General features: G+C 36.2%; 1 protein-coding gene across 5 annotated transcripts in view; it reads right to left on the bottom strand.

Moving 5' to 3' along the window:
• The window catches only part of ATP9B (ATPase phospholipid transporting 9B (putative)), a 450,228-nt gene that overhangs the window by 403,529 nt on the left and 20,111 nt on the right, over positions 1 to 26,588 (bottom strand). For 4 of the 5 annotated variants that reach the window (XM_027852395.1, XM_027852396.1, XM_027852398.1 and 1 more), the window contains exon 2: positions 23,404 to 23,577. In XM_027852395.1, the coding sequence (XP_027708196.1) occupies positions 23,404 to 23,577 (174 nt within the window). Of the gene's footprint in view, positions 1 to 23,403; positions 23,581 to 26,588 lie in introns of all 5 variants that reach the window. The other variant, XM_027852394.1, reaches the window with a different exon arrangement.

Below are 26,588 nucleotides of genomic sequence, written 5' to 3'. Positions count from 1 at the left end.
TCAGGCATAGGGGATAGTCTATGCAAAGACACAGAGACAGGAAATGGAATGGAATGTGTAGGAAACAAGAAGACTAGTTAAGCTGAGCTGGAGAGTACATGAAAGTAACACATAAAAATCTGTAAAGTTAGATCAGAGCCAGGCTATGATGGGCTTTAAATGCTATACAGATGGATCTGAATTTAGTCCTAGAGGTAACAGGAAGCCACGTAAGTTTACTAAGCGAAGGAGTAAAATGGTTATACTTTTGTTTTAGAAATACCACTTTTGCAACTGTGTGAAGGGGGAAGGGAAGAAGAAATATGCGAGGTGGAGAAACAAAATAGGAAACTATTGTTAATACCCCATATGCTAGAGATAGTGGAAATCTGAACAACAATGGTGTCTGTATAATAAAGGAAGATTCAAAAGATGTTATGCCAGTAAGACTTGGCAACTAATTGGATGTGAGACATGTGGACCAGGAAAAAGAGGATAACTGTGAAGTTACAAAGCTGGGTGAGTGGAAGAATAGTGGTACTCTTGACAGAAATAGGGAAGTTTGGAATACAGGTAGTTTTGGGGAAAAGAGAATGAGTTCTGTTTTGGACGCGCTGAGTCAGAAATGACTACTGCATATCCAGTTCCAGGTGTCTAGAAGGCAACTGATAATGCTGGACTGGAGCTTAAGAAAGAGACTAGACCTGGGTATATAGAGTCATCTGTGTAGTGGTGATAATTAAAACTATGGGAGCTGAGGAGGCCACCAAAATAAAATTTAGAGAAAGAAGAAAAGGGATACTAAGAGAAAGTTTTGAGGTATACCCAGTTAGGGAAAAGGATGGCAGAGTCTGGAATGTAGGAGAACTAAGGAGGGTAGTATCACAAAAACAGAGAGGAAAGAATATTTAGGAGGAATAAACAATGCATTTAATTGCTTATTGAACATTCACAATGTTCAATTATTTCTCATGCTTTCTTAAAGTCATTTTTCATTGACCTTTTCCATTTTTAAAAATAAATATCAGATAGTTTTAATGATCACTGTTTTATGGTATGGTATGAGGTCAGAGGGAATAGCACTCTATTCCCTCTACATGCCTACCTTATCCCCACATTATTTCCCTTGAGACTTTGGTTTGTTACTCCAAATTAATTTTCCTATATTTTGTCTAGTTTTGTAAAGTACTCCTTTTGTATTTTGATTGGTATAGCACAAAATCTATAAGCTAATTTCAGCAACATTGTTATTTTTATTATACTGGCATGACCCAGCTATGAACAATGACTATCTCTGCAATTATCTGTTACTCTGTATTTCTTGAAAGAACATTTTCTAATTGTATCTATACAGGTACTCAATATAATTCCTTAAACTGCCTCTTTTTTTTTCATTCTGTAATTACATGGAATGGGACTTCCCCATCATCATCATCATCACCACCGCTAACATTTACATAGCACTTACTATGTTCCAGATACTGTGCTAAGCGCTTTAAAATTATTATTTCCTATTGTATACTTCCTTGTTATTATTGCCTCCTGGGTTTTGTTATGGTTACACAGAAATGTTGCTAATTATTATGGATGAGTTTTGTAACAAAATGTTTGATTTACATAATCAAATTACAAAGTTTGTAATTACAAATTACAAAAACATAAATTACCTAGGAAAGAACACACTGTTTTCACAAGAATAGCTAGGAAAACTAGAAAGCAGTCTAGTTAAAATTAGCTAAATTAGGTTTTAACCAACATCCTATACCACATATCATGAGAAACTCAGAACAGATATGTAATCTGATTATTAAAGATAGTATCATTAGAAAAAGACAAGAAACAGACCAAATGCCTTTCATAGTTATAAGGAAATTAATTCTTAGCCAAAAAAGAAAGAGTACACAAAATATAAACTGAATAATTTTGATGACGTAAAATAAAAATGTTTTTGCATAAACAAAGTACAACTAAGGTAAGACAGGAAGCAGTTAACTGGAAGAAGAAAAAAAAACTTGTATAAAATCTCTCTGTAAGAATCTGATATCCAGGGGCAGCTAGGTAGCTCAGTGGATAGAGCACTGGCCCTGGATTCAGGAAGACCTGAGTTCAAATCCCGCCTCAGACACATAACACTTACTAGCTGTGTGACCCTGGGCAAGTCACTTAACCCCATTGCCTAGCCAAAAAAAAAAATTTTTTTTAATTAAAAAAAAAAAAAGAATCTGATATCCAGTTGATGGAACTATAAATTAGTACAACCATTTTGGAAAGCAAATTGCAATTATGCAAAGATAGCAGTTAAAACACCCATACTAACTCACTCATAAACTCCACAGCTAGGCATATACCAAAAGGTCATTGATAAGAAGTTCTCACATAAATCAAAATATTTACTACAGCGGCACTTTTTCTGGCAGCAAAGAACTAAAAACAAAGTAGAAGCCCATCACTTGGAGACCAGCTAAACAAAGTGAGGTACATGAATGCCTTTTGCATTCCTGGACCTAGTTAGGTCAGGCAAGGTGCCTGGCTAATGAGCTGGCTCCTTACCACATGCTTCTTGAGGACTGGCTAGACCTAGACCATTCTGCCATTGAGCTACAACCCTTATTGAGGAGCCTCTCTTATTTGACTCCCTGAGAGCCTCAGCTCTGAGGTATGTCACCTGTGGACAGGAGGTGAGAGAGATCCAGAATCTCTTATTCAAAGATCCTTTGTGCTTCAGGGCTAGTTCCCTTAGTCACAGACTCTTGGCTTACAGCAACCAATCCTGATTCAATCAGTTATTCTTCCTAAACTACTAGAGGAGTCTAATATAAAAGAGTCACCAGGAAAAAAGGTAGAAGTGCAACCTGTACCTAATAGGCAAGTTTCTAATCTTTGCTGGACTCTCCATCCAACTGAACTATTTAAGCCTCTGATCAACTCTAAGGTGTGAGATTTTTATTTTGCATCTGAAGGTCTTCCCATTTACATGTCATTATATGTCTTCAATGGTTTAAGTCCCACCATGGTACACTATTTCACATACATGAACTGATGCAAAATAAAGTAAGCAGAACCAGGAAAACAATATATACAATGACTACAATTTAAATGGAAATTATAAAAAACAAAACACCCATCATCAAAACTAAGTCCCATTAGTCTTAGGACACATTTAAAAAGCACATTCTCTAATTGTTGGTATGAATAAGAAGCACAGCATCTAAAATGAGCTCCAGGTGAAATTCTAAAGAGGAACGGGTAAGTAGAGTGTTTAACTCAAGAGGAATCAGTGCAGAAGCTAAAGAATGAGTAGAATGACTGCAGAGGGAGGAAGAGAATTATAGCATTAGAGTTGGCCAGTTAGAGGTGTGACAATAAGCAGACCACTTACTGTTCTAAGCCTATTTCTTCTTCTACAAAATGGGTATAATAACAATTACTTTACTGGATTATTTTGAAGATCAAATGAAACAATTTCAGTTAAAGCATTCTGAACATTTTATATAGCACCATGTAAATATAAAGTATTATTTATATTATTCCCATTACATCCTAAACATGAGGCAATCTAGTTTACTCTTATCACACTAAAATCATAGGTAAGAATCTCAAGGTTGGAAGAGATCTCAGACTAAATTAGTTACACCCATACTTGAACAATAATGACCTCTGTAATATTACTGACAAGGGGTTATTAAATTTGTAGTTAAAACCAACAGAAAGCCATTCCTCACATAAGCAAAATTTGGCTTGCTGCACCAACTACTAATTATATCAAGTTATTTTGCCTAGCTCAAAAGGGTACAAGTCTAATATCTATTTCATATTTAATATTTCGCATACTTGAAGATACTGCTATCTCCTCAATTTTCTCTTTTCCAGGCAAAATATTCCCAATTCCCTAAAGTAACTTTCAAATGGCATGATGGACAATATTCTCTGGACATAGTCTGATTTGTCAAGATGATTCCTCAAATTCAATGCCAAGAATCAAATATAATTTTCCAGATGTGATCTGAACAAGGCACAAAACAAGACAATCACCTCCTTCATTCTGGACTATATGTTAATAAAGCCTAAATCTAAGTTTTGGAGGATACCACAAACACCGACTCCTATTGTTTACAAACCACTTTAAAAACAAAAACACAGGGCTTTCTTTGAATCTAATCTGTCCCTTTCAACATTTTCTTTCAGAGTAATAACACTCCATTAAATTCACATACCACAATTTGTTCATCCATTCCCCCATTTGACAGGCACCTACATTGTTCACAATTCTTTTCCACAACAAAAAATTTTTGCAAAATACTTTTGTATATATGAATGCTTTCCTTCTTTGGAGTATATGTTCAGGAGTATCACTGGGTAAAGGCGTGTCCAAATTTTGGTGACTTGTGGGTGACATAAGGCTTAAAGTGCTATACTTGGGGTCAGGAAGACCAACTTCATATTCTTTCTCAGACACTAACTAGCTCTGAGACTGGGCAAATCACAAGTTCCATAAATCTGTTTCCTAAACTATAAAATGGGGATAATGACAACACCTACTTCTTTGGGTTGGTGTGAAGAACAAATGAGAATAAACGGAAAGTCTTAAATAAACCTTAAAACAATATATAAATGTTTTTCAGGATGAAGGAGCATAGTGCCAAATTGTTCTCCAGAACAGTTAGATTAAAACGCAGTTTGACCAACATTGCACATTAATGTGCATGTCTTCCCACAGGCCCACTCAAGAATTTTCATTTTCCTTTTTTATCAACTTGCCAATCTGATGAATCATGAGGTAGAATTTCAGAGTTCTTTTAATGTGTATTTCACTTATTATTGGTGATCTGGAGCCTTTTTTATACAGTCGCTGATAATTTGCATTTCCTTCTGTTTCTTTGGAGGACTCCTATTGTTGCATATAAGAACTTTATCTGAGAAATTTGCTGCAAAGATTTTTCCCAGTTACCTATGTCTCTTCTAATTTCAACTGCATTTGGTTTTGTTCGTACAAAAATGTTATAATTTTATATAATCAAAATTGTCCATTTTACTTCTGTGATCGTCTCTATTCCTAATTTGGTCATGAACACTTTCTTTATCCAAAGATTCAAAAGGTAATTCCTTCCTTGCTGCTTTAATTTGTATATGATGTCTGATTCAACCATTCTGGAGAACAATATGGAACTATGCCCAGGGGACTATAAAATTACATATCCTTTGACCCAGCAGTATCATTACTACTCTGTATCTCAAAGAGATCAAAGGGGAAAAAAAAAGACCTTTATGTACAAAAATATTTATAGCAGCTTTTTTGTGTTGGCAAAGAATCAGAAATTGAGGGGATGCCCACAGCTAAACAAGCTGTGGTATATGATTGTGATGCTATAAGAAATTAACTGGGAAAAAGAAAAAGAAATGAAATGAAGAGGGGGATAGTTTCAGAAAACTCTGGGAAGACTTATATGAAGTGATAAAAAGTGAAGTGAGTAGAATAAAGAGAGATCTGTACACAGTAACAACAATATTGTAATGGCGATCAACTATAAAAGAGTTAGCTACTCTGATTAATACTACAATGATACACAATTCTAAAGGATTCATAATGAAAAATATTATCCACCCCAGAGAGCGAACTGGTGAACTTTAAGTTCAGATTAAAGCAAGTTCTTTTTGACTTTCTTTATTTTTCTTGCTTTTTTTTGTAACACTGTTAAGGTGGAAATGTTTTCCATGACTTCATACATATAATAGTTACCAAATTTCTCACCTTCTCAATGGGAAAGGGAGGAGGTAAAAAGATGAAGAAAACTTGGAACTGAAAATAAAAATTTTAAAAGAATCTGTAAAGAAAATAAAAAGATTGATTTATATTGTTACCCTTTAAATCTAAGTCATTTATTCAGTTAGAGCTTATTTTGGTATACAGTGTAAGATGTTAGTCTATCTCTTGTTTAAATTGTACTGCTTTCTAATTTTCCCAGGAGTTTTTGTCTGAATCTTCTCTAAGTTTTTGTCTGACTAATACTTGGAACTGATAGTCTAATAGTCTGACTAATAGTTGGGATCTTAAGTTTTCATTTGTTTTCAGATCTTTTGTAACTGTTCCACTGATCAACTTTTATATTTTTGAAGACTGTACCAGATAAATGTTTTTTATGATTACTGCTTTGTAGCATAATATGAGATCTGCTACTTTAAGGCCCCTTTACTTTCCACTTTCTTTCATTCTTTACCTTGAGATCCTTTTGTTCCTCCAGACGAATTTTATTATCTTGTCTAGTTCTATAACCTTTTAGTAGTTTGAGATGGCACTGAATCTGTAAATGAATTTAGATAGTACTGTTATTTTCATTATATGGACATAGAGTAACCAGGAACAATTAATATCTATACAATTATTTATCTTCTTTTTTTCTGTAAATAAAGTGTAGTGGTTGTATTCATGTAATTTCTGTGTGTCTTAGTAGGTATATTTCCATATATTTTGTGTAATTCTCAAAAATTAGAGTTTTTAACATCAATTGTCTGCACCTTCTCTATACTTGCACAGTTGAATTTTTGGAAACCAATTGCAGGACTCTGTACTTATCCTGTAAAATCTTATCTTAGTAATTTTGGAATATCATTCTAATGTGTCAAGATGTTCATAGATTTCAATTCGAACATACAACACGTTAAACTCTTTAACTTCATTTCATTTACAAATTTGATAAGCATGACCTCTATCTGTTCAAATAGTTCAATTAAAAAAATAAAGTAAGATAAACAGAACAGGACCAAGTACAGATTCCTAGAATATTCCACTAAAAATCTTCCTCCAAAGTCATGAAAAAACAGGCACACAAATGAATGCTGCTGGAACTGTGAATAAGTACAACCATTCGAAAAGCAACTTGTAAACATGCAGATTAAATGGCTAAAATAAAATAAAATATATGGTAAGGCATATACTGCAAGGTCACTGATAAAAAGATAAAAATATTCATATCAATACTTTTTGTGGTAGCAAAGAACTAGAAAAACAAAGTAATGTCCATCAATTGTGGAACAACTCAACAAATTGTGGTACATGAATGTAATGGACTATTACAGTTGTAATAAGGAACAATGGATACGATGAATATGATAAAACATGAATGTTTCAAAAATGAATGGTAAGAAATCATAAATAAGAAGCTTGGTACCAAAAAAGAGATATGACTAAGCACCTCCCCTGATTTCTTTTCAGAACTGGGGGTAATGGGGTTCACAAGAGTGGAACATTACATGTACTGTCAAATTTTTTTCTTTGTATTGATCAACTTTGATAGAAAGTTCTTTTCTCTTCTTCCTTTTTTCCTTTTATGAAAAAAATTTTATAAGAGAGGAAGAAGGAGGAAGGAGTAATACAGGGGGAAATTTAGGCAATGTAAAAACAATTGATATAAATACAAATCTATTCTTAAAAAAAGAAAACTACTTTGAGAATGAGATCAATACATTAAACACCTGGACTCTTTGTATTGATATTTGATCACTTCAAAACCCATCTAAATTGCCTATTTCCATAATCTAATCCCAATGAATTTTATCAGTCTTCTCTTCCTTATGTGAACCTTATGCACTAGCCAAAACATACTACTTAGTGTAATCTACATAAGCCTTACACTTCCCTACATCAACATATGTGTTCATGTTTATTCTTCTGCCTATCATGCCCCTAAATACTTTATTTCCACCTAGCAAAACACTATCCATTAATATCTAAAATTCTGTTTCATGAAGCCTTTTCCTTCACTATCACAGGATGCACTGATTAATTCTTCCTCTAAATACCAATAGTCCTTTTTTGTGCCTTTTATATGAATCCTTTTGCATACTAGTAGTTCTGTAGTTAGCTGTATAAAGATTTTTCCCCCACTAAATTTTGGGAAGGAGGAAGAGTACCACCTTGAGAAATATGCCATGATTTGTTTCACATAATAGACTAAATAAAATAGATAGCTAAAGCATTTATTAAGGTCCTAGTAAAGTGCCAGGCATAGCGCTAAAAGTTGGAGATACAAATAAAAGCAAACAAGACAATCATCCACAAAGTGAGTCAATTTAAAAGTAGGTACTGAAGAATGTATATACAAAATGGATAAAATAATTGACTTAAGAGTTAAGAAAGGTAACCTGAGTTCAAATCCTGCCTCAAACACTTGCTCTGCTCTATTCCCCTGGACAAATCACTCTCTGTTACTTTATCTATAAAATAAAGGTACTAACTAATAGCTAACTCCCAGGGTTCTTATGAGAATCAAATGACATAACACATGTAAAAGTACCTGTAAGCCTTAAGTGCTACATGAAGTCTAATTATTATTAATAATAAAGTATATGTTGTATAAATAAATGAATCAAGTTTATTTGTGAATCCAGATGATGATGAAAAAAAAAAAATCTCAGTCACCCGTTCAAAAGGTCAGTCCAAACTTTCTGGAATATATCATTATTACTTAGTTTTGACAATAGTCACAACATATAAATCATGCTGAACTACCGTACCTTTAGTAATAGCATAAATTTGCTAAGAAAAAGGAAACTGAAATATCCAAAGTTAGTCCTACAAATTTTTATTCCCAGAGTTTTTGGTTGTCCTTCAATTCACTTTTCTGGCTTTGGAGATGGGACTAAAAGTGGTGCTTCGGAGGCAAAAGAGTTAGAGAAAACTTACGATGATTAAAATCTTATATAACCCTATTTTCTCTGCCTCAAAATATCTATGGAATATGTTTGGATCTACCCAAATTCTCAGAATGCCTGAAGTTCCAAAGTAATGTACCCTCAGACCACTAATCTGATTGATGCCGGTGAGACACTGTACTAAAGTTGCAAGTGCCTATTTTCAGTCAGGCAGCTAGGTGGTGGAGTGAACCAAGTGTCAGACCTGGAGTCAGGAAGACTCATCTATGTGAGTTCAAATCTGACCTCAGACACTTAACAGTTCTATGATCGTGGGTAAGTCACTTAATCAGGTTTGCCTCAGTTCCTCATCTGTAAAATGAAGTGGAGAAGGAATTAGTAAACCACTCCAGTATCTTCGCCAAGAAAACTCCAAATGGAGTCACAAAGTGTCAGACAATTGAAATGACTGAACGAGTCTACATTACTTACTGATGGTTCCAAACTGTTTTTTGGTGAAAATTAACCCAATTTTTTATCTGGAAACTGTGCTATTGGTTTTTCTTTCCAAATGAATATAATCAAGAAGAAAAAAATATTAAATATGCCTTAGAAATCTAGTTTTTCTTTTTCTGAACTTTCAACTGCTGAAATTGCAAGACTGGAAATGAAGCCTTGGGCATATAACTTCAAATCTCCAAACCTTAATGAAAAAATTGCTACCTGCTCCTGACCTGTCTAACTGAATGCTGTGAGGAAAGTTTTAGAATGTGAAATATAGACTTCCAGATAAGATGGCTGCGTAAATGAGAGGTAGGCTTCTCAGTTCTCCCAAACCTACTCCAGTAAAACCCTGAAGTTTGAAAATGTATGTGCACGCATACATACATGTACACACACAAACACATACATATATTTTGGTGTAGAAATAAATCAAATTCAATAGGGAAAGAGTGGAATTAGGGAGCAGGTGTTAAGAGAGAGTAAAATATAAGGGAGGGAATAGTCATAAGCAAAAGAAATTTTGTTCCTGAAGGGGGGAATTAAAATGAGAGTAGAGGTAAAGAAAATAACTACAAGATAAGAAGGTATTTTAAACTCTTAGACAACCAGAGAATGGTTGAATAAACTGTGGTATGTAAATGTAGCAGAATATTACTGAGCTATTTAAAATGGTCCAAAAACATTTTCAGAGAATCCTAGGTAGTATAAGAGACACAGAGTGAAATGAGCAAAACCACAAGATCAATCAATCAATCAATATTTATTAAGTACCTACTGTGGTACACTGGATAGAATACCAGGCCTGGAGTCAGGAAGACTCAATCTTTCTGAATTCAAATCTGGTCTCAAACACTTACTAGCTGTGTGAAGCTGGGCAAGTCATTTAACCCTTTTTGCCTCAGTTTCCTCATCTGTAAAATGAGCTAGAGAAGGAAATGGCAAACCACCCCAGTATCTTTGCCAAGAAAACCCGAAATAGGGTTGTGAAGAGTCAGACATGACTAAAAAACAACTGAACATGTGACAGGCACTGTGTTAAACACTAAGGATACAAAAAAAGAGCAAAAAGACAAGACAAAAAAAGGCAAAAGTCAAGAAGGTTGAAGATTGAGAAAAAGTCACTAGTTCCTTGTGGATAAACAAAAGAAGGGCAACTTTGGGAAAAGAAATGTACAGTACTTTTATTTTTTTTGCTAAGTTTGGTAGAGAAGAGTAAGCCAATCTGGCTAGTTACTTTGTAGAGAGCAATTTCAGTTGAATGATGAAGTGAGAAGTAGAAAGGGTTAAGAAGAGAGTGAGAAGGAAAGTGAAGGTACCTACTGTAGATGACTTTCTAAGAGAGCTCAGCCAAAAAGGCAGACAAGATACATAAGATAGTGAAAATGAATCAATCAAGTGAGGGTTTTTTGAGGAAGGGAGACATGGGCCATGTTTGTAGGCCATACGAAAGGAGCCAAGAAGACAGGGAAAGATTTGAAAATAATTAAGCGAGTGTGGATGATGGAGGGAGAAATATGTTAAAGAAGATGGAATGGAATGGGATCACTTGTGCATGTAGAGGGATTTGCCTTATCAAGAAGGGCCATGTGTTCTTATGAGAGAGGGGTGAAGGAGATATTTTTTTTAATGCTTTTTAAAAAAATGTTTATTTTCCCCCAGTTACATATAAAAACAATTTTTAACATTCATTTTTAAAACTTTGAGTTCTAAATTCTTTCGCTTCCTCTCTACCCATCTCCCACTCACTGAGAAGGGAAACAGTTCAATATAGGTTATACATGCGAAGTCATGCAAAACACATTGTTAATAGTCATGCTGTACAGAAAAAACAAAAAAAAACTCATGAAAAATAAAGTAAAAAAAAAGTATACTTCAATCTGTATTCAGACACTATCAGTTCTTTCTCTGGGGATGAATAGCATCTTTCATCATAAGTCCTTCAGAGTTGTCTTGATCGTTGTATTGCTGAGAATGGCTAAGTCATTAACAGCTAATCATCTTACAGTATTGCTGTTACTCTGTACACAGTACATTTCACTTTGCCTCAGCCCATGCAAGTCTTTCCAGGTTTTTCTGAGAGCATCCTGCTCATCCTTTTTTATAGAGTAGTATTCCATCATAATCACATACCACAACTTGTTCAGCCATTCTCCAATTGATAGGCATCCCCTCAATTTCTAATTCTTTGCCCCCAGAAATGAGCTGCTATAAATATTTTTGTACATATAGGTCCTTTTCCTTTTTTTTTTTTAATCTCTTTTGGGATACAGACCTAGTACTGGCATTGCTTGGTCAAAAGATATGCATGGTTTTATAGTCCTTTGGCATAGTTCCAAATTGCTCTACAGAACAGTTGAATCAGTTCACAACTCCACCAACAGGGCATTAATGTCTTATTTTTCCCACATCCCTGAAGGAGATAATCTTAGAAAGCACCTGAGTGACACAGGACAAAGAGAAGGAGAGAAGAGGAGGCTCTCAGTGAATTGCCTCAATGTTTCAGTGAAACATAAGGCAAAGTTCTCAGCTGAGTGATGTGGAAAGGGAGCCTTAAAGAGGTATGACTTAAGGAGGAATTTTAAAGAGGGGTGACTTCCACTCATTTTTATTCATGCAACAAGAATTTATTAAGCACCTAAACAGCAACTGGTTGTACTAGGTGCTGAGGGGAGAAAAACAAAAATAAAACAATTCCTGTCCTAAAGTAGCTGACATTCTATTACGTCACACATTCAAATAAGTAAATAAAAAATAGTTTGTTAGGTGAGAAAACTAGTAAATGGCAGATCAAGACCAAAGTTATATATGAGATGGCCCTTGATCTGAGCCTTGCAAGAAGCTAGTCCAATTTTTTTTAAAAGTATTTATTTATTTATTATTACATAATGTTATATATTATTTCTTTGTTATTATTTATTTATTATATAAAAGTATTTATAAAAGTATGAGACAGAAGTAAAGAAGAAATAGATTCCAAGCAGAGAGAATAGCCTGTTCAGAGTGCTGCCTCTCAGGTTAACTAGGTGGTACACTGAGTAGACAGCTAAATATAGAATTAGGAAAACTGGAGTTCAATGCAAACACAGATACTTACCAGCTATGTGACCCTGGGCAAATCACTTAACCTGTCTGCCTCAGTTTCCTCATCTGTAAAGATAGTAATAGTACCTACCTCCCTTTTTTGGGAATTCTAGTTATAACATCTCCATGTTAGTTTTTGTCCCAGATTCCTGTTATCTAAAGATATGACAAGTATGTCACCTATGCTTTCATTCAAGTTACTAATAAAAATATTCAACAGACTAGGACTCTTTATAGTCCTACTGCATTCTACCAGAAACTTCCCAACTTTAGGATCTGTTCATTCAAACAGACGTGTATACACTTAACTACACTATCATCCAGCCCACATCGTTCCATCTTGGCTATAGTTATATAAAATGACTTTTGAAATTCAGGTATATTATGTCTAAGGCTAATAATCTGCTAAAGTTTAATAACTTGTCAAAAAAGAAGATGAAGTTAATCTGGCATGAATTAGTGTTAGCTCCAAACAATCACCATTCTTCTAAGGGTTCAATGTATATTTTGTTATTAAAAATACATACAGTATGCAGCAACTTTTTTCTGTATTAAAATAAGTTTAATTTTGATTGAAAATTTCTCCAATTGACTTTATTTCAAATGATATTTTATACTCCTAAATAGTCTAGATTAATATTTATGGATTCTCAACCTTTATTTAAAGTCCCAAAGGAATCTACTGTCAAATTAATATGAGAAACAATGGGCTAGACACACTAATGCCACTGAACCATGTAGTTTTATAGGGTCTGTCCTAGTTGGCTTCTATGATTCTAAATTTGGAAAAGGCAAGATAATCAATAATAATCACTTCTTCTAAAATTCTAAGAGAAGATATATTTGCCAATTAATGTGAAACATGTTACTTGAAGCAAGAGTAACATGATGGGTTTGGTATTTTTATTTTTAGATTCATTTAGATTTTCTTTTAAAATTTATTTTACTCCTCAGTGTGATAGTCAATAACATGGACCAAATTGAGGGAACATTTCTATTTACTAATAGAAGTAAGAGGAAAAATTATTTGCATATTTTTGCTCAAAACAATTCTGAGCAATACATGTAATGCTTAATTTAAGGGGGATTTGAACTATTGTTTGAATATATCATGCAGTTTAGATGCTAGAAAGATGTTAGCTAAGTTAACATAATTGCCTATTATTTGTCCTCAGAAGACAATTAAAACTAGGACATATATAGGCCATTACAATTCACTTCTATACTTATTTAAAGTATCATAGATCATAGATTTTGTATCAGAAGGAACCTTAGAATCCTTCAAGTCTAACACCCTCATTTTGCAGATAAGGAAACTGTGTGACAGAGATGTTAAGTGACTTACCCAGCTGGTTTCTGATGTGGGATCTGAACCCAGGTGTTGACTCCAGATCTAGTGCAACACCACTTCCAAAAAAAGAATATTTATATTAGGAACCTAAATTAAGCAATATAACAAACTATGGGCATAATGATAAATTTTGGTAACTAATATTATCTAAAACCCTTAATAAAGGTGACCCTGGACTCTCGAAGCTATGCCAATCAAGGATATGCTTAAAGAACAAGCTCTAAGAGATACTATCATACTGGAAAAAGTTCAAATACAATCTTGGCAAGAGAGCATGCCTCATGCCTGCTTTCTGCGAACCAGTAAAGTTAAGTACAAAGAGGTTTATCAACAATAGGCTGGCCATCTCATAATAAATTATTTGGCAATAACTACTATGGGGGGGAGAGACAAAAAACAAAATGGTGCTCAGCCCTATAAAGCTCCCTTTAATATCAGCAGCAATGGTGGGAAAATGGCAGAAAAGAGAAAAAGGTTACACAGCTTTAGACGGTTTATAAATATTACTTAGTTTCTGATGCTCTAAATATGAGTTACAATTTCTTGCTTTTTGGTTTTTTCCCAAATGACATACTACTACAGGAAGAAAGGAATTCTATCGATCTTGACAATCTCTCTGTAAATTAAGCCAGAACAAAGAAGCAAGTTGTAGGTAAATGCAAGAACAGCTCATTGCTTCTTGAAGAGGCAAATAAAGGATCTGGTGGGCTTGGTTTTATTGTATATTATAAAGACTGCTGTGACCATAAGTAACAGTGAAATGACCACCATGAAAATCATTGAAGTTTATGCACCAATATCTCCTGCAGACGATGAAGAGTTAAGAAAATTCTAAGAAAACCTCAATAAAACCTTCCAAATGAAATCAATATTCAATGCAACAAACATTTAGTAAGCACCTGATATGTTCAGGGCACTGTTACAGCCTGGAATTACAGACACAAAAATGCGCCCCCAAGGAGGTCACATTCTATTGAGGTTAAACAATATATAAACAGAGAAGTAAATTTTTAAAAATTTAAAGAAAATAAAAAGTGATCTCAGGGAATGGAGACCTAACAATTGAAGAATCAGGAAAAAGCCTCGTCTATAAGATGATACTAGATTGAGCTGAACCTGGAAAGGACCAAAAGATTCCAGGAGTGAGAGGTAAGTTCGACTGAGGTGAAGAGGCTAGGTCAACTGAAAGATAAGACTGTCCATGGGTGGAAAGGGTAGAGTAGGTCTGGACAGACAGATTGGAGACAAATTATAAAGGATCTAAAATGCCAAACAGAGAGATATATATTTTCTCCTAGAGGTCAAAGGGTATACATTGAAGCTTTATAAACAGGTAAGTGAAATGGTCAAATCTATGCTCTAAGAACATTAATTTGATAAGTGTGTGAAGGAGAAGAGAGAAACTGCATGAAGAGAGACCAATTAGAAAGCTCTCGGAGCAGTCTAGGTAAGAAGTGCTAAAGGTCTGAAATAGAGTGCTGGCCCGAGAGTGGAGAGAAGGGTAAAAATGCAGGAGGTTGTTTGAAGGTATATCAACAAGACAACACACTGGATAAAGCAAAGTGAGGGAGAGTAAAGAGTAATGGATGACTTCAAAGTAGCCAACATGGTAGTACTGCAGTACCCTCCAAAGAAATAGGCAAGTTAGGAGAAGGGGTAAGTTTATGGACATGTTGAGTGTTCCTAATAATAGAATGTGGGATATCCATGAAGAAGAGTACAATACACAACTGATGATTACATGACTGGAAGCCGAGAGAGAAATGAAGGCTGGATGTGCAAATTTGAAAGTCAGATACACAGAAATAAGAGCAAAAGCTATGGGAGCTGATAAGACCAAGAAAGAATTGTAGAAAGAGAATAGAACCCAGGAGAGAAAATTGAGGTATATTCATATGTATCATACATATAACCAGTGGTATGCTGGTGGGGGAAAAAATGTACACGCAAGACACTTTTAAGTTTCATATGTATTATTAACATTTTCTCCATCATTTAAGTCTAGATGATCAACAAAACAATAAATCAAGTCCTAATTGGTAGCATTTGCCATTTTCCAAGTTATAACTGCTCACATCGAAAAATTTAACAGCAGCTTTCCAAGAATCAACTCAGGCTAGTTTCAGTACATCCTTCTATATACCTATACGTTGATAATTGGTGACTTCAAATGCGAAAGTAGGCATTGGTAAGATCTGGTGGAAAATATCATTCACAAGAAAGGAATGAGAAAGTCCAGAAGTTTCTAGACAACACAGCAGCATCAAGCCTATATACATCATGAATATTTTCTTTGAGAAATGAACTGAAAATAACATTGCAAAAAAACAAAAAAATTGGGTACATTTTAATAGGAAAGATATATTGCTGACATGGAAGATAACCAACTTGTTAGAAGAAAAATCAAAATTAATAAAAAAACAGAAAGATAAAAATGAGAAAAAGATATGGCCAAGAAGTAAAAATCTAATCTGACATATTTAAACTAGTTCTTTAAACTGAAAAGTAAAAAATGGATGGAAGAAAGGACAGTGAAACTAATTATAATAATTTCACACAAAAACTCTACTGATATAAATCCAATAAAGGATTTGAATCTCAAAGAATATAAAAGAGGGAAAATAACAAGATAGAGAGAGTAATAACTACTGATACATATACATGCCTATTTTCTCATCTCCACAAAAATTTTATGAGAATAATCAACATATAGAAAAGGCATCCTCGATGAGGAGTAAGGAAGAGAGAAGCTTTTGCAAGCCAATACTCAATAATAAACATTTTTATCATTACACAATTGAAGGAATGGCACAGAGACTTAGTCATTTAAAAAAAAAAAAAGGAAGTACACTGTTGCTCTTAAAGGCTTAAAAGATTGATTTATTCTTCATAGAAATTTTTTAAATTTATTTTAAATTTTAAATTTATTATTTTAAAGAATATTTAAAGAATATTATTTTTAAATTCATTTTTATTTTCCTGGTTGTATGTTTTGATCTTCTTTGTCACCAAAGTACGATTCTATGGCCTGACTCTTTTTGCGCTGCTTGCTCATGATTCCAGCCAATTACTTTATAAACTCTTTGTTAAGGTAGGGGTCTGTTTCCAGTGTGGAGAATGTACTGTCCCAAACTTCAAGGGTTCTGTGCAGCTGTTTTCAGAGATACTTCTAGGGACCAGTAAATTTTCAGTTCTTCCATGGTGCTATGATCAAGGGCAAGGTGCATACTCCTTTCTTGGCCTGTGCTCTGGTCTATGAGTGACCACAAGCACTCTTTTCTGTCTTAGAACCGTGAGGAGGATTTCCTCTCCACCACCACTACAAACTCCACCACTCCAGTGCTCCTCCTCACCCCAGGACCGCCACTCAGAACTGTGACCCAGATCCAAGCACAGGCAAAGCAAGAGAATCCTGCACCGGCAGAGAGATCCCTGCAATCCCCCTCTGATCAGCCACTCGATGATTCCCCCTCAGTCTGTGGGCCAGAAGCTCAGGAAGCAGCCACTGCCATGGGGCCTGGCTCAAGGACTGGGGTTGAGACCACCACGCTTCTCTCTCTCACTGCAGACACAGACTTTTCCCAATGACCTTCTAAGTTGCCTTTGGCGTTCATGGGTTGAGAAGTCTGGAAACCACCACAGCTGCCCACAATTCAGTCCTCTGCTCTAGGTTCACTGCGGCCTGCGCACTCACACCAAACTGCGTTCCTCTCCCAGTCTGGCGAGAGATACCTTTCCGATCAACCATCCAGGCTGTCTTGGGCTGGAAATTTGTTTCACTCTGTCTTTTTATGGTTCTGCTGCTTTAGAATTTGTTTGGAGTCATTTTTATAGGTATTTGGGGGGGTTTGGGGGAGAGCTCAAGCAAGTCACTGCTTTTACTTTGCCATCTTATATTAATTTTTATTCTCCAGACTAATTAACATCAAAAAAAAATCCTAAAAAAGGGCCCCATTTTCTTCATTAAATTCAAACAAGTATTTCCATTTGTATAAAAGTATTAGCTTGATGGTTATAATCTACCTACATAAAAATTCATTGTACAGGACATCATCATAAAAGTCTTTCCCACTTAAGTTCAAAAATGCTTATTTTCATATGATTAATTTAGAAGAGTTATTTTCTCCTGAAATGGTATCACTATAGCTACATAATATTTGACAGTATTAATATGTTTCTTGCTTAGGAAACCAAAAATCAAATCATGGTAGCATTTATACACACAAAGATCTCTAGTTAAACCATAAAACTTTGATTTTAAGAAGACAAATGGCACAGAAATATTTGAAGTGGTAATCCCTCAAAAATAACTTTCTTAAAGTCACTAATCCCCATAACATCCCTTGGTGAGTATATGGCAATGATAAAAATAATTTGGTAAGGGACATTTTATTTCATATACTTCAGAAAAAACATAAAACAGGAAAAATGAAATAACATTGTTTTTTGACGGTAACCTGATAGTGTTCCAAGTTTACAAAGTGTTAAAGGAAGACTAGTACTTCTGGCGTGAGGACTGTCAAGACCTTTTTCAGGGCTGCTTTCTGCCTTTGGTGTCCACCTGCCAACCAACTCTCACCCACGGCTGCAAGAAGCTATAGCATGCATAATGGCTACACTTCCGTAAAACCATTTTGGCAAACAGGCTAAACTAGTTTGAGAGTAACTGACAGGCCCTCAAATCTGTCAGTGAGATGCTGAATGAAGTGAGCAGAACCAGAACATTGTACACAGTACAGTACACAGTAACAGCAACACTGTGCAATGATCAACTATGATAGACTTAGCTCTTCTCAGCAATAAAATGATCCAAGACAATTCCAAAAGACTCATGATGGAAAATGCTAACCACATGCAAAGAAAGAACTATGGATTCTGAATGCAGAGCGAGGCATATTATTTTCACTTTTTTTCTTTCGTGTGGTTTTTTCCCTTTTGTTTTTATTCTTATTTCATAATATTGACTAATGTGGAAATATGTTTAACATGACATAACCTACATGTATAACCTATATCAGATTGCTTGTTGTCTTGGGGAAGGGGGATGGAAGGGAGAGAAAGAGAAAAATTTCCAACTCAAAATCTTACAAAAATGAATGTTGAAAACTATCTTTACATGTAATTGGAAAAAAATAAAATGCTACTAAGGAAAAAAAACCTGTCAGAGAACAGCGATGGGGGGTCGTGGAGGTTGTTTACCCCAAGCATGTGAATATTTCCCAGAAGGAATAGGCAGATATGAACAATTTGTACCAAAGGGTTATGAAGGCAACAGAAGCAGATGCTGTGCAGCACTTAGAGCTTGGTCAGACATCAAAGACGCCTAAGCCACTGACAATCATTTTGACTTTTATCTTGCCACTGGACTTCGATGATTCTGGAAGACTGAGAGTTACTTTGTGTAACTCTGCCTCACTTAAATCCAATTTACATGCAAGTCAAAAAATATCACCCATACCATTTTATCATTTTTACCTACCTCGCAGTTCAGTGGCAGTGAGCAAGTGATGAAGCAGCAGGAGCTGATAGACTGGGAGCTGTAATCACAACCCTGCACAGAGGCAGCCCAGGCCATAGGGTCATCTTCTCACTGGACTAAAGAAGCAGTGGGATTCGGTAGCCCCCTGAGTATCTTAGCAGCCTTCTTTAAGGACTGCACCACTCATGTCCTGGCATGTGGAAGGAGCTTTTAGAAAAGGTGCCCTAAAAATTGTTTGCTTCCCCATCCCTGAAACATTATCCTGGCCTTATTGCAGCAGGCAGGTATCCTACCAAGGATCTACTCGAAAAGATACACACACAAAAAAAAAACAAACGTACAAAAACTTTCGCAGAAATGATTCCACGCGCCATCGGTACGTGGAACGTGTGCATGCTTACGAATAACAAGAAATCCAGAAGACTTGAAAGACAAACAGCTCTTGTTGTGAGAAAACTCAGCAGATATCGCATCCAAATAGCAATCTTGAGTGAAAAAAGACTGGTAAATGAAGACCAGTTTACTGAAGTAGGAGCTGAATACATGCTTTTCTGGAGGGGTCGTAGTGATGAGCGCCATGAAGCTGGCATAGGTTTAGCAATCAAATATAATGTAGTCAACAAGTTTGTATGCCTTCCAAAAGAAGAGAATGACAGGCCTGTGACAATACAATTGCCATCTGCAGGAAAGTGCCATGCCACCATCATCAGTACATATGCTCCTACCATGTCAAATCGTGATGAGGTCAAAGAAAAATTTTACAAAGAGTTGAGATTCGTCATCAATATGCCAAAAGAAGACAAACTTGTAATTCTGGGTGACTTTAAAGCCAGAACAGGCATAGACTATCAGACATGGTAGGGAGCCCCTGGGGGGAATGGAGTCAGAAACAGCAACAGCAAGAGTCACTTACTGCTGAAGATTTGTGGGTCTCATGATGTTCTCATCACCAACACTGTTTTCCATTTACCTAAATGCAATAAAACTTCATGGAGGCACCCTCACAGCAAACACTGGCATTTAATAGACTATGTATTGCAAGGAAAAGAGATACACAGGATGTGAGTGACAAATCCTCTCCAAGCTAAACATTCACATTCAACAAAAGCGGCAACCCCAAAGCAAGATTACTACCAGAAGACTTAATGTCAACAGATTAAAGCACTTCTCCAAGCAGGAACAATTTGTTGCTAACTTGGAGGGAAAGCTAAGCCAACAAATGGCTTGCAACAGTGAAGCAGGAAAGAAATGGGCAGCTTTCAGAGATTTGATGACAAGCACTACATTTATTCATTTGGGCCAGAACACTCACAAACATCAGGATTGGTTTGATGAAAATGATGGGGAAATTCAGAAGTTAACAATGAAAAAAGAGAGCTTCACAGGGCTTATAAGCAGGATAGTTCATCTGTCTCTAAGAAGGCCACATTTAACTCCATCAAAAGTAAAGTGCAAGCAAAGCTTAGAGAGATACAGGATTCTTGTCTAAGTAAGAAGGCAGATGAAATTCAGTTTTACACTAATAGTAACCAAAGTGCTGTTATGATGTCCTGAAGGCTATTTATAGATCAAAGATCTATGGTACAGTTCAACCACTCAGTGCTAATGGAGCCACACTGATGAGTGATAAGGACATGATCCTGGAGAGATGGGCTAAACACTTTCATAGTGTTCTCAACAGACTATCATCAACCAATGCTGAAGCCTCTGATCATACACCTCAGATTGAAGTTCATCCCTCTCTAGCCAAACTCCCAACTGAAGAAGAGCTTTTGAATACCATTAGGCTCCTCTCAATTGGCAAAGCACCTGGTATTGATTCTATTCCAGTCGAGATTTATAAGCCAGGGGTCTACTCCTCATACAAAAACTGACTTAACTCTTCCGGGTTACATGGCAAGAGAAGGTTATCCCCCAGGAGTTCAAGGGTGCCTCCACTATCCATCTGTGAAAAGGAAATAGGTTGTCCTGCAGCAATCACAGGGGGATCTCTCTCTTAGTCATTGCCGGCAAGATTCTTGCCAGAGTCCTCCTTGACTGGCTGATATTTCACCTGGGAGATGTTCATCTTCACCAAGAGCCAGTGTGGCTTCAAAAAGGGCTGAGGAACAGTTGATATGGCATTTGCTGCCCCAACTCCAGGAAAAATGCCAGGAGAAGAACAAAGGTCTGTACACAACATGTGTCAATCTGACTAAGGCCTTTGAAACTGTCAGTCGTGAGGGCTTGTGAAAGATCATGGCAAAATCTGATTGTCCAGAGAAGTTCATCAGTACTGTATGCCAGTTTCATGATGGCATAATTGCACAGCTTCTGGATAATGGACGATGCTCTTGCACTTCTCTAGCCATCAATGGAGTGAAGCAAGGCTATATGCTTGTTCCCCTGCTTTTTAGCATGCTTTCAGCCATGTTGTCAAATGCTTTCAATGAGGATGAACACGGCATCAAGGTCAGCTACTGCACTGATGGTAAATTCTTCAACTTGAAAAGACTAGAAGCCAAACATAAAGTGGAGGAAGAGCTGGTGCACAACTTTTTGTTCATAGATGACTGTGTACTCGATGTGGCCTCTGAAGCTGTGATGCATGAGTATGGATTAATTCTCTGTCGCTGGTGTTAATTTTGGCCTGACAACACCAAGAAAGCAGAGGTTCTCCACGAGCCAGCATCACACCATCCATTTGTAGAACCTTCAATTACAACCAACGGAAAAATTCTGAATGCTGTGGATAGGTTTGTTTACCCTGACAGTATACTTTCCAGGAGTGTGCACACAGATGAAGTTGACACATACAGCGCCCGAGCTAGCTCAGTGTCCAGGAAGCTCCAAACAAAAGCGTGGGAGAGAAGAGGTATTAGACTGCCTACCAAACTGAAGGCCTACACAGCCACTGTGCTGACCTCATTGTTGTATAGCTGTGAAACCTGAACAGTCTACCAGCACCATGCCAGAAAACTGAACCACTTCCATTTGAACTGTCTTAGGAAGATTCTGAAGATCACCTGGCAAATAAGTTACCAAACACTGAGGTCCTTTCTCAAGCTGAACTGCCAAGCAATCTAACCCTACTGCAGAGAGTACAACTCTAATGGGCAGGCAACGTTGTTTGCATGCCAAACATGTTTCTGCCTAAAAGACTCTTTTATGGAGAACTCACACAAGGCAAATATTCACACGGAAGTCAGAAGTAATACAAGGACACTGTCAAGGTCTCTCTGAAAAGCTTTGGAACTGATTGTGAGACATGAAATGGCATAAGACCACCCAGTATGGCATGCCCACATAAAAGAAGGCTCTCTGCTCTATGAGCAAAGTACAATTGCAATAGCTCAAAAGAAATGTGAGATGCACAGATTTAGAGACATCTCCATTCCAAATGTTCACATGGATTATTTGTGCCTGACCAGGATAGAGACTTCCAAGCTCACACTGATCTATCAGCCACAGTCGGATACACAGTATGTACACTGACCCTGATGTAGTGATGTCATTTTGGTCCTCCTCAAGTACAAAAGACAACAACCACCACCACTGTTAATGTTCCATTTATGGTGAAATGGCACTGATAAGGTCACAGTAGGAAAAAGGGTACTGAACATAAGCTTTGGGTACTGAATATAAACTTTGAACAGCAGAAAGAATACAAAGCTATAACTTATTTGACATTTTCTACTAAATCATGACAGCTGCATTCAGCTAGAATGTCCTTCCTGTCTGTACGTAGGGCTGGACTCTTTCAATGAAGGACTCTTTACATATACAATATACTAACTTTTATCATTTTCTAGAGTCATGACTGCTGATACTTATTATATAGCTCCCACACATCTGCTTAACAAGACTAGGGTTGAATTTGCTTCAGAATTCATTTACTATGTATTTGTACTGATCTGTATTCTAGACAGATAAGGAAAAGACATTCATTGCTAGTGAAATAATTTAACCCACCTTAACTTATAGCCCAGTGACACTATAAGTACTTTAAAATTTTACTATGCTCTTCTATCTTTTCTGATGGGAATGTTAATAATGAAAGAAAACAGAACAAATAAATTTATAAATGACAGTATAATGACCAAAACTAATTCTGTCCTGTATTTATCCAAGATCATCAATTTTACATACTTTTTAACTTTTAAAATTGATATGTTAACTTCTATTGAATTAATGAATTTATTTGTCCCTCTACCTTACATTAGTCACAACCAATTAAAGCCAATGTTGTTATGGTTTTCTATGATACCAATGAAAGATTATTGCTGTCTTTTCATCTAAACTGAACTGCAAGGGAAAAAAAATTGAAAGTATTTATAAATTTAATTTGTTTATGCATGTTAATACTTGGGTATAAGGAAACAGGAAGTGATAAATAACAAACCTCGTACACAGGAATTTCCATCCACCACAAACAAGCCATTCTATCCCTCTTCTTCTGTAAGTTACTCGGGCCCGTGGTAATGTGTGATAATCACTTTCATCATTTTCAAAACCTTCTTCAGACATCATTAGTGGCATTTCATCCAAATGGGAGGATTCATCTTCTAGCTGATATCTACTTAAAGAAAAAAAAGCATAGTTAGTTAAAAATATAAAAGAGCCCTCCATGCTTCTGCATTATATTGCTACTTCTAAAATCAAATTCCCTACTCACATATATTCCCATAAACAGTTCAGTGGGTATCATAATTGTCTACTATGTATTCCCATGTCTAGTGATCCAGACATTCCCACTTTTATCCAGCCTGACAAGAAGTAATTGCCATCCCTCAACTTCCACACATTTCCAAGAAGAGAGGTATCTCAGTGATGAAAAACAAAAGATAGGAATATTCAAGTCTTGGTTTTGATAATTAATATTTGCCTTAAGCTTAACAAACACCTTAACATTTCTTAGCCTAAATATTCTCTTCTGTAAAAGGGGGATAAATACTACTTATAATACTTACCTCACAACAGTGTTGTGAGAAAAAAATTATAAATGTTAAGGTTCTATATAAGTTTGAGTTATTATACTCAACACTAACAGCTTATTGTTTTAGTTTTCAGCATTTGTTAGATGTATGAACATAGCAACTCTATGAGTATATTGGAAACAAGGACTGGATTTGTTTAATATTTAAATTATTATTTTCAAGGCTGGATTTATTATAGTAAAAGGTTCTACTGGTCAAGTATGAACATATAAGATGGCTATGGGCAATCCAGAAAAAATCATGAGAAAATTTCAAAATAGTAACCTCTTTCTGAATAGCAGAAAGGAAATGTCCAATTTCTTTTAAAAAGTATTCTTTAAAATTCTTTTTAAAGTACAGTATTCAGAGCAACATAAGAATACAGGATAAGGGATTTAGAGCTGGAAGCATCTCAAAGACAATCTAGTTAGTCAGTGAGTCAAACTAGTCAGTGAAATAGTATTTATTGGGTGCCTTCTTTATGTCAGGCACTTAAGCACTGGGAATACAGAGAAAGGCAAAAAACAGTTCCTGCTCTCAAGAAGTTCATAGTCTAATGAAGGGGAAAGAATGGAAATAACCATGTACAAATAAGATACAAACAGAGGGAAGGCACTAAGATTAAGTAGGACTGAGAAACACTTCTTGCAGAAGGTAGACTTTAGCTAAGACCAGAATGAAGCCAGAGAAGCCAGAAGGCTGAGGTGAAAACAAAGAATATTCCAGGAAAGGTCAGAGGACATACACTGAAAAGATACAGAGTTGGGAGACGGAGTGCCTTCTGTAAGGAATAGCAAGGAGGCCAAGATCACTGGATCACTGAGTACCTGGAAGGGAGTAAGGTGCAAAAAAGATTGGAAAGGTAGGAAGAGGGTAAGTCATGAAGGGCTTTAAAAGCCAAACAAGATTTTATATTTGATTCTGGAGGCAACAGGGAACTCACTGGAGTATACTAAATAGGGGGTGATATGACTAGATTTGCCCTTTAGAAAAAAATCAATTTGGTAAGAGGAGGAAGGACCTGGAGTGGAAAGAACCTGAGGGAGACCAACCAGCAGGCTATTGTAATAGTCCACAGATAAAGTAATAAGGGTCTTGGCATGAGGGTGGTTGCAGTGCCAGAAGAGAAAAGAGGGCATAAAGGAGAGATGTTACAAAAGTAGAAAGAAACAAAAGAACTTAACAACTGATTGGATAAAGGATGTGAAAAAAAGAGAGGAATATAGGAAGATTCCTAGGTTGCAAATGTTGATAACTGATAAGATGGTGGCACTCTTTAGAGAGTAATAAAAAAGTTAGGAATAAGAGAAGTTTGGGAAGAAAACATAATGAGTTCAAGGCTAGACATGAGTTTAAGATGGCTATGGAATATCTAGGTTCAAATTTCTAATAGGGAGTTGGAGCTATGAAACTGGAGACTGGGAGAGGAGTAAAAGCTGGAAAAGCAGAATTGAGTCATCTACACAGAGATAACAATTAAAATTACCTAATCTTACAGCTGAGGAACTGAGGCCTAGAAAGATGAAATGACTTATATAATGTCACAGAAGTATGAAGAGGAAAAGACAGTCGTTAAACCCTGATACTTTGATATAAGAAGCAATTAAAAAGTAAGAATGATCCATTATTGAATTCTGCTATCCCCTTCCATTTTATGAGGAAATTCATCCCATTCACATTCTCAGTTATGATAGTTAATTAGGAAGGAGGGAAGGAAGGGAAGGAGGGAAGAAGAAAGGGAGGCTATGTGTATAACATTCAAGTGTAGCTCTGGAAAGAAGTTGAGAAAATGTCTTTTAGTAAGTCATTTAAGTTCCCTGTCCCTCAATTTCCTTATCTGTAAAACGAGGGTTTTGTATTGACTAGCCTCTGAGATCCTTTGCTGCTCTACATTTATGATCCTATATAACATCCCTCCAACAGGTTACTGGCCTGGGAGCTTGGTCATGGTAGGGGAGCAGAGACTGACTCCTAGAATTTCAGAATTGGAAGGAACCTTGGGAGTTATTCAATTCAACCAATATCTAAACCGGGACTCCCTTGTATAACATCCTCCACAAGCAATCATGCAATCAACCTCTGCTTAAAGACACCTGGTAATGAGAAACTCCACCTCCAATATAGCCTATTCACTTTTAGACAGCTTGAATAGTCAGGTTTCTTCTCATTTGTCAGAGATCTACGAGTTGCCTGAGTAGACTGTCCCCCAATCTGACACTGACTGAAGCACCCATATACTAAAAGAGGTATTCTGTGAGTTGTCAGGGCTTAAAAAAAAAAAGTATCATCTCATGGCCAGCCTGGTAAGATCTTCCCAAGTTAGCAAGTTTTCTCCTTGTATATGACAGACACACCACTCATCACCTTGCTATAGCCATCAGGAATTTAATTAGAGGTTACTTTGATAGCAAGATGAGACAAAGACATAATTAACATAATTCACTTATTTTCAGATAGAAGTTGGGGAGATTTCTTCTCTTCCTGTTTCCAGTGGTAAAGCTTCTGGCCTTTCCAACCTGGGTTTTCTTTGCCAACACAATATAATCCAATTAGATTGTGAAAACCTCTTGAAGGCAGATATTGCACGTGAAAGGCCCTTTTTGTACCACCA

Source organism: Vombatus ursinus, unplaced genomic scaffold, assembly GCF_900497805.2.
Source record: "Vombatus ursinus unplaced genomic scaffold, bare-nosed wombat genome assembly UNPS02009573.1, whole genome shotgun sequence".
Classification (NCBI taxonomy): Eukaryota; Metazoa; Chordata; class Mammalia; order Diprotodontia; family Vombatidae; genus Vombatus; species Vombatus ursinus.
Note: the sequence above shows the minus strand (reverse complement) of the source record. Positions and strands in the feature narration are given on the sequence as shown.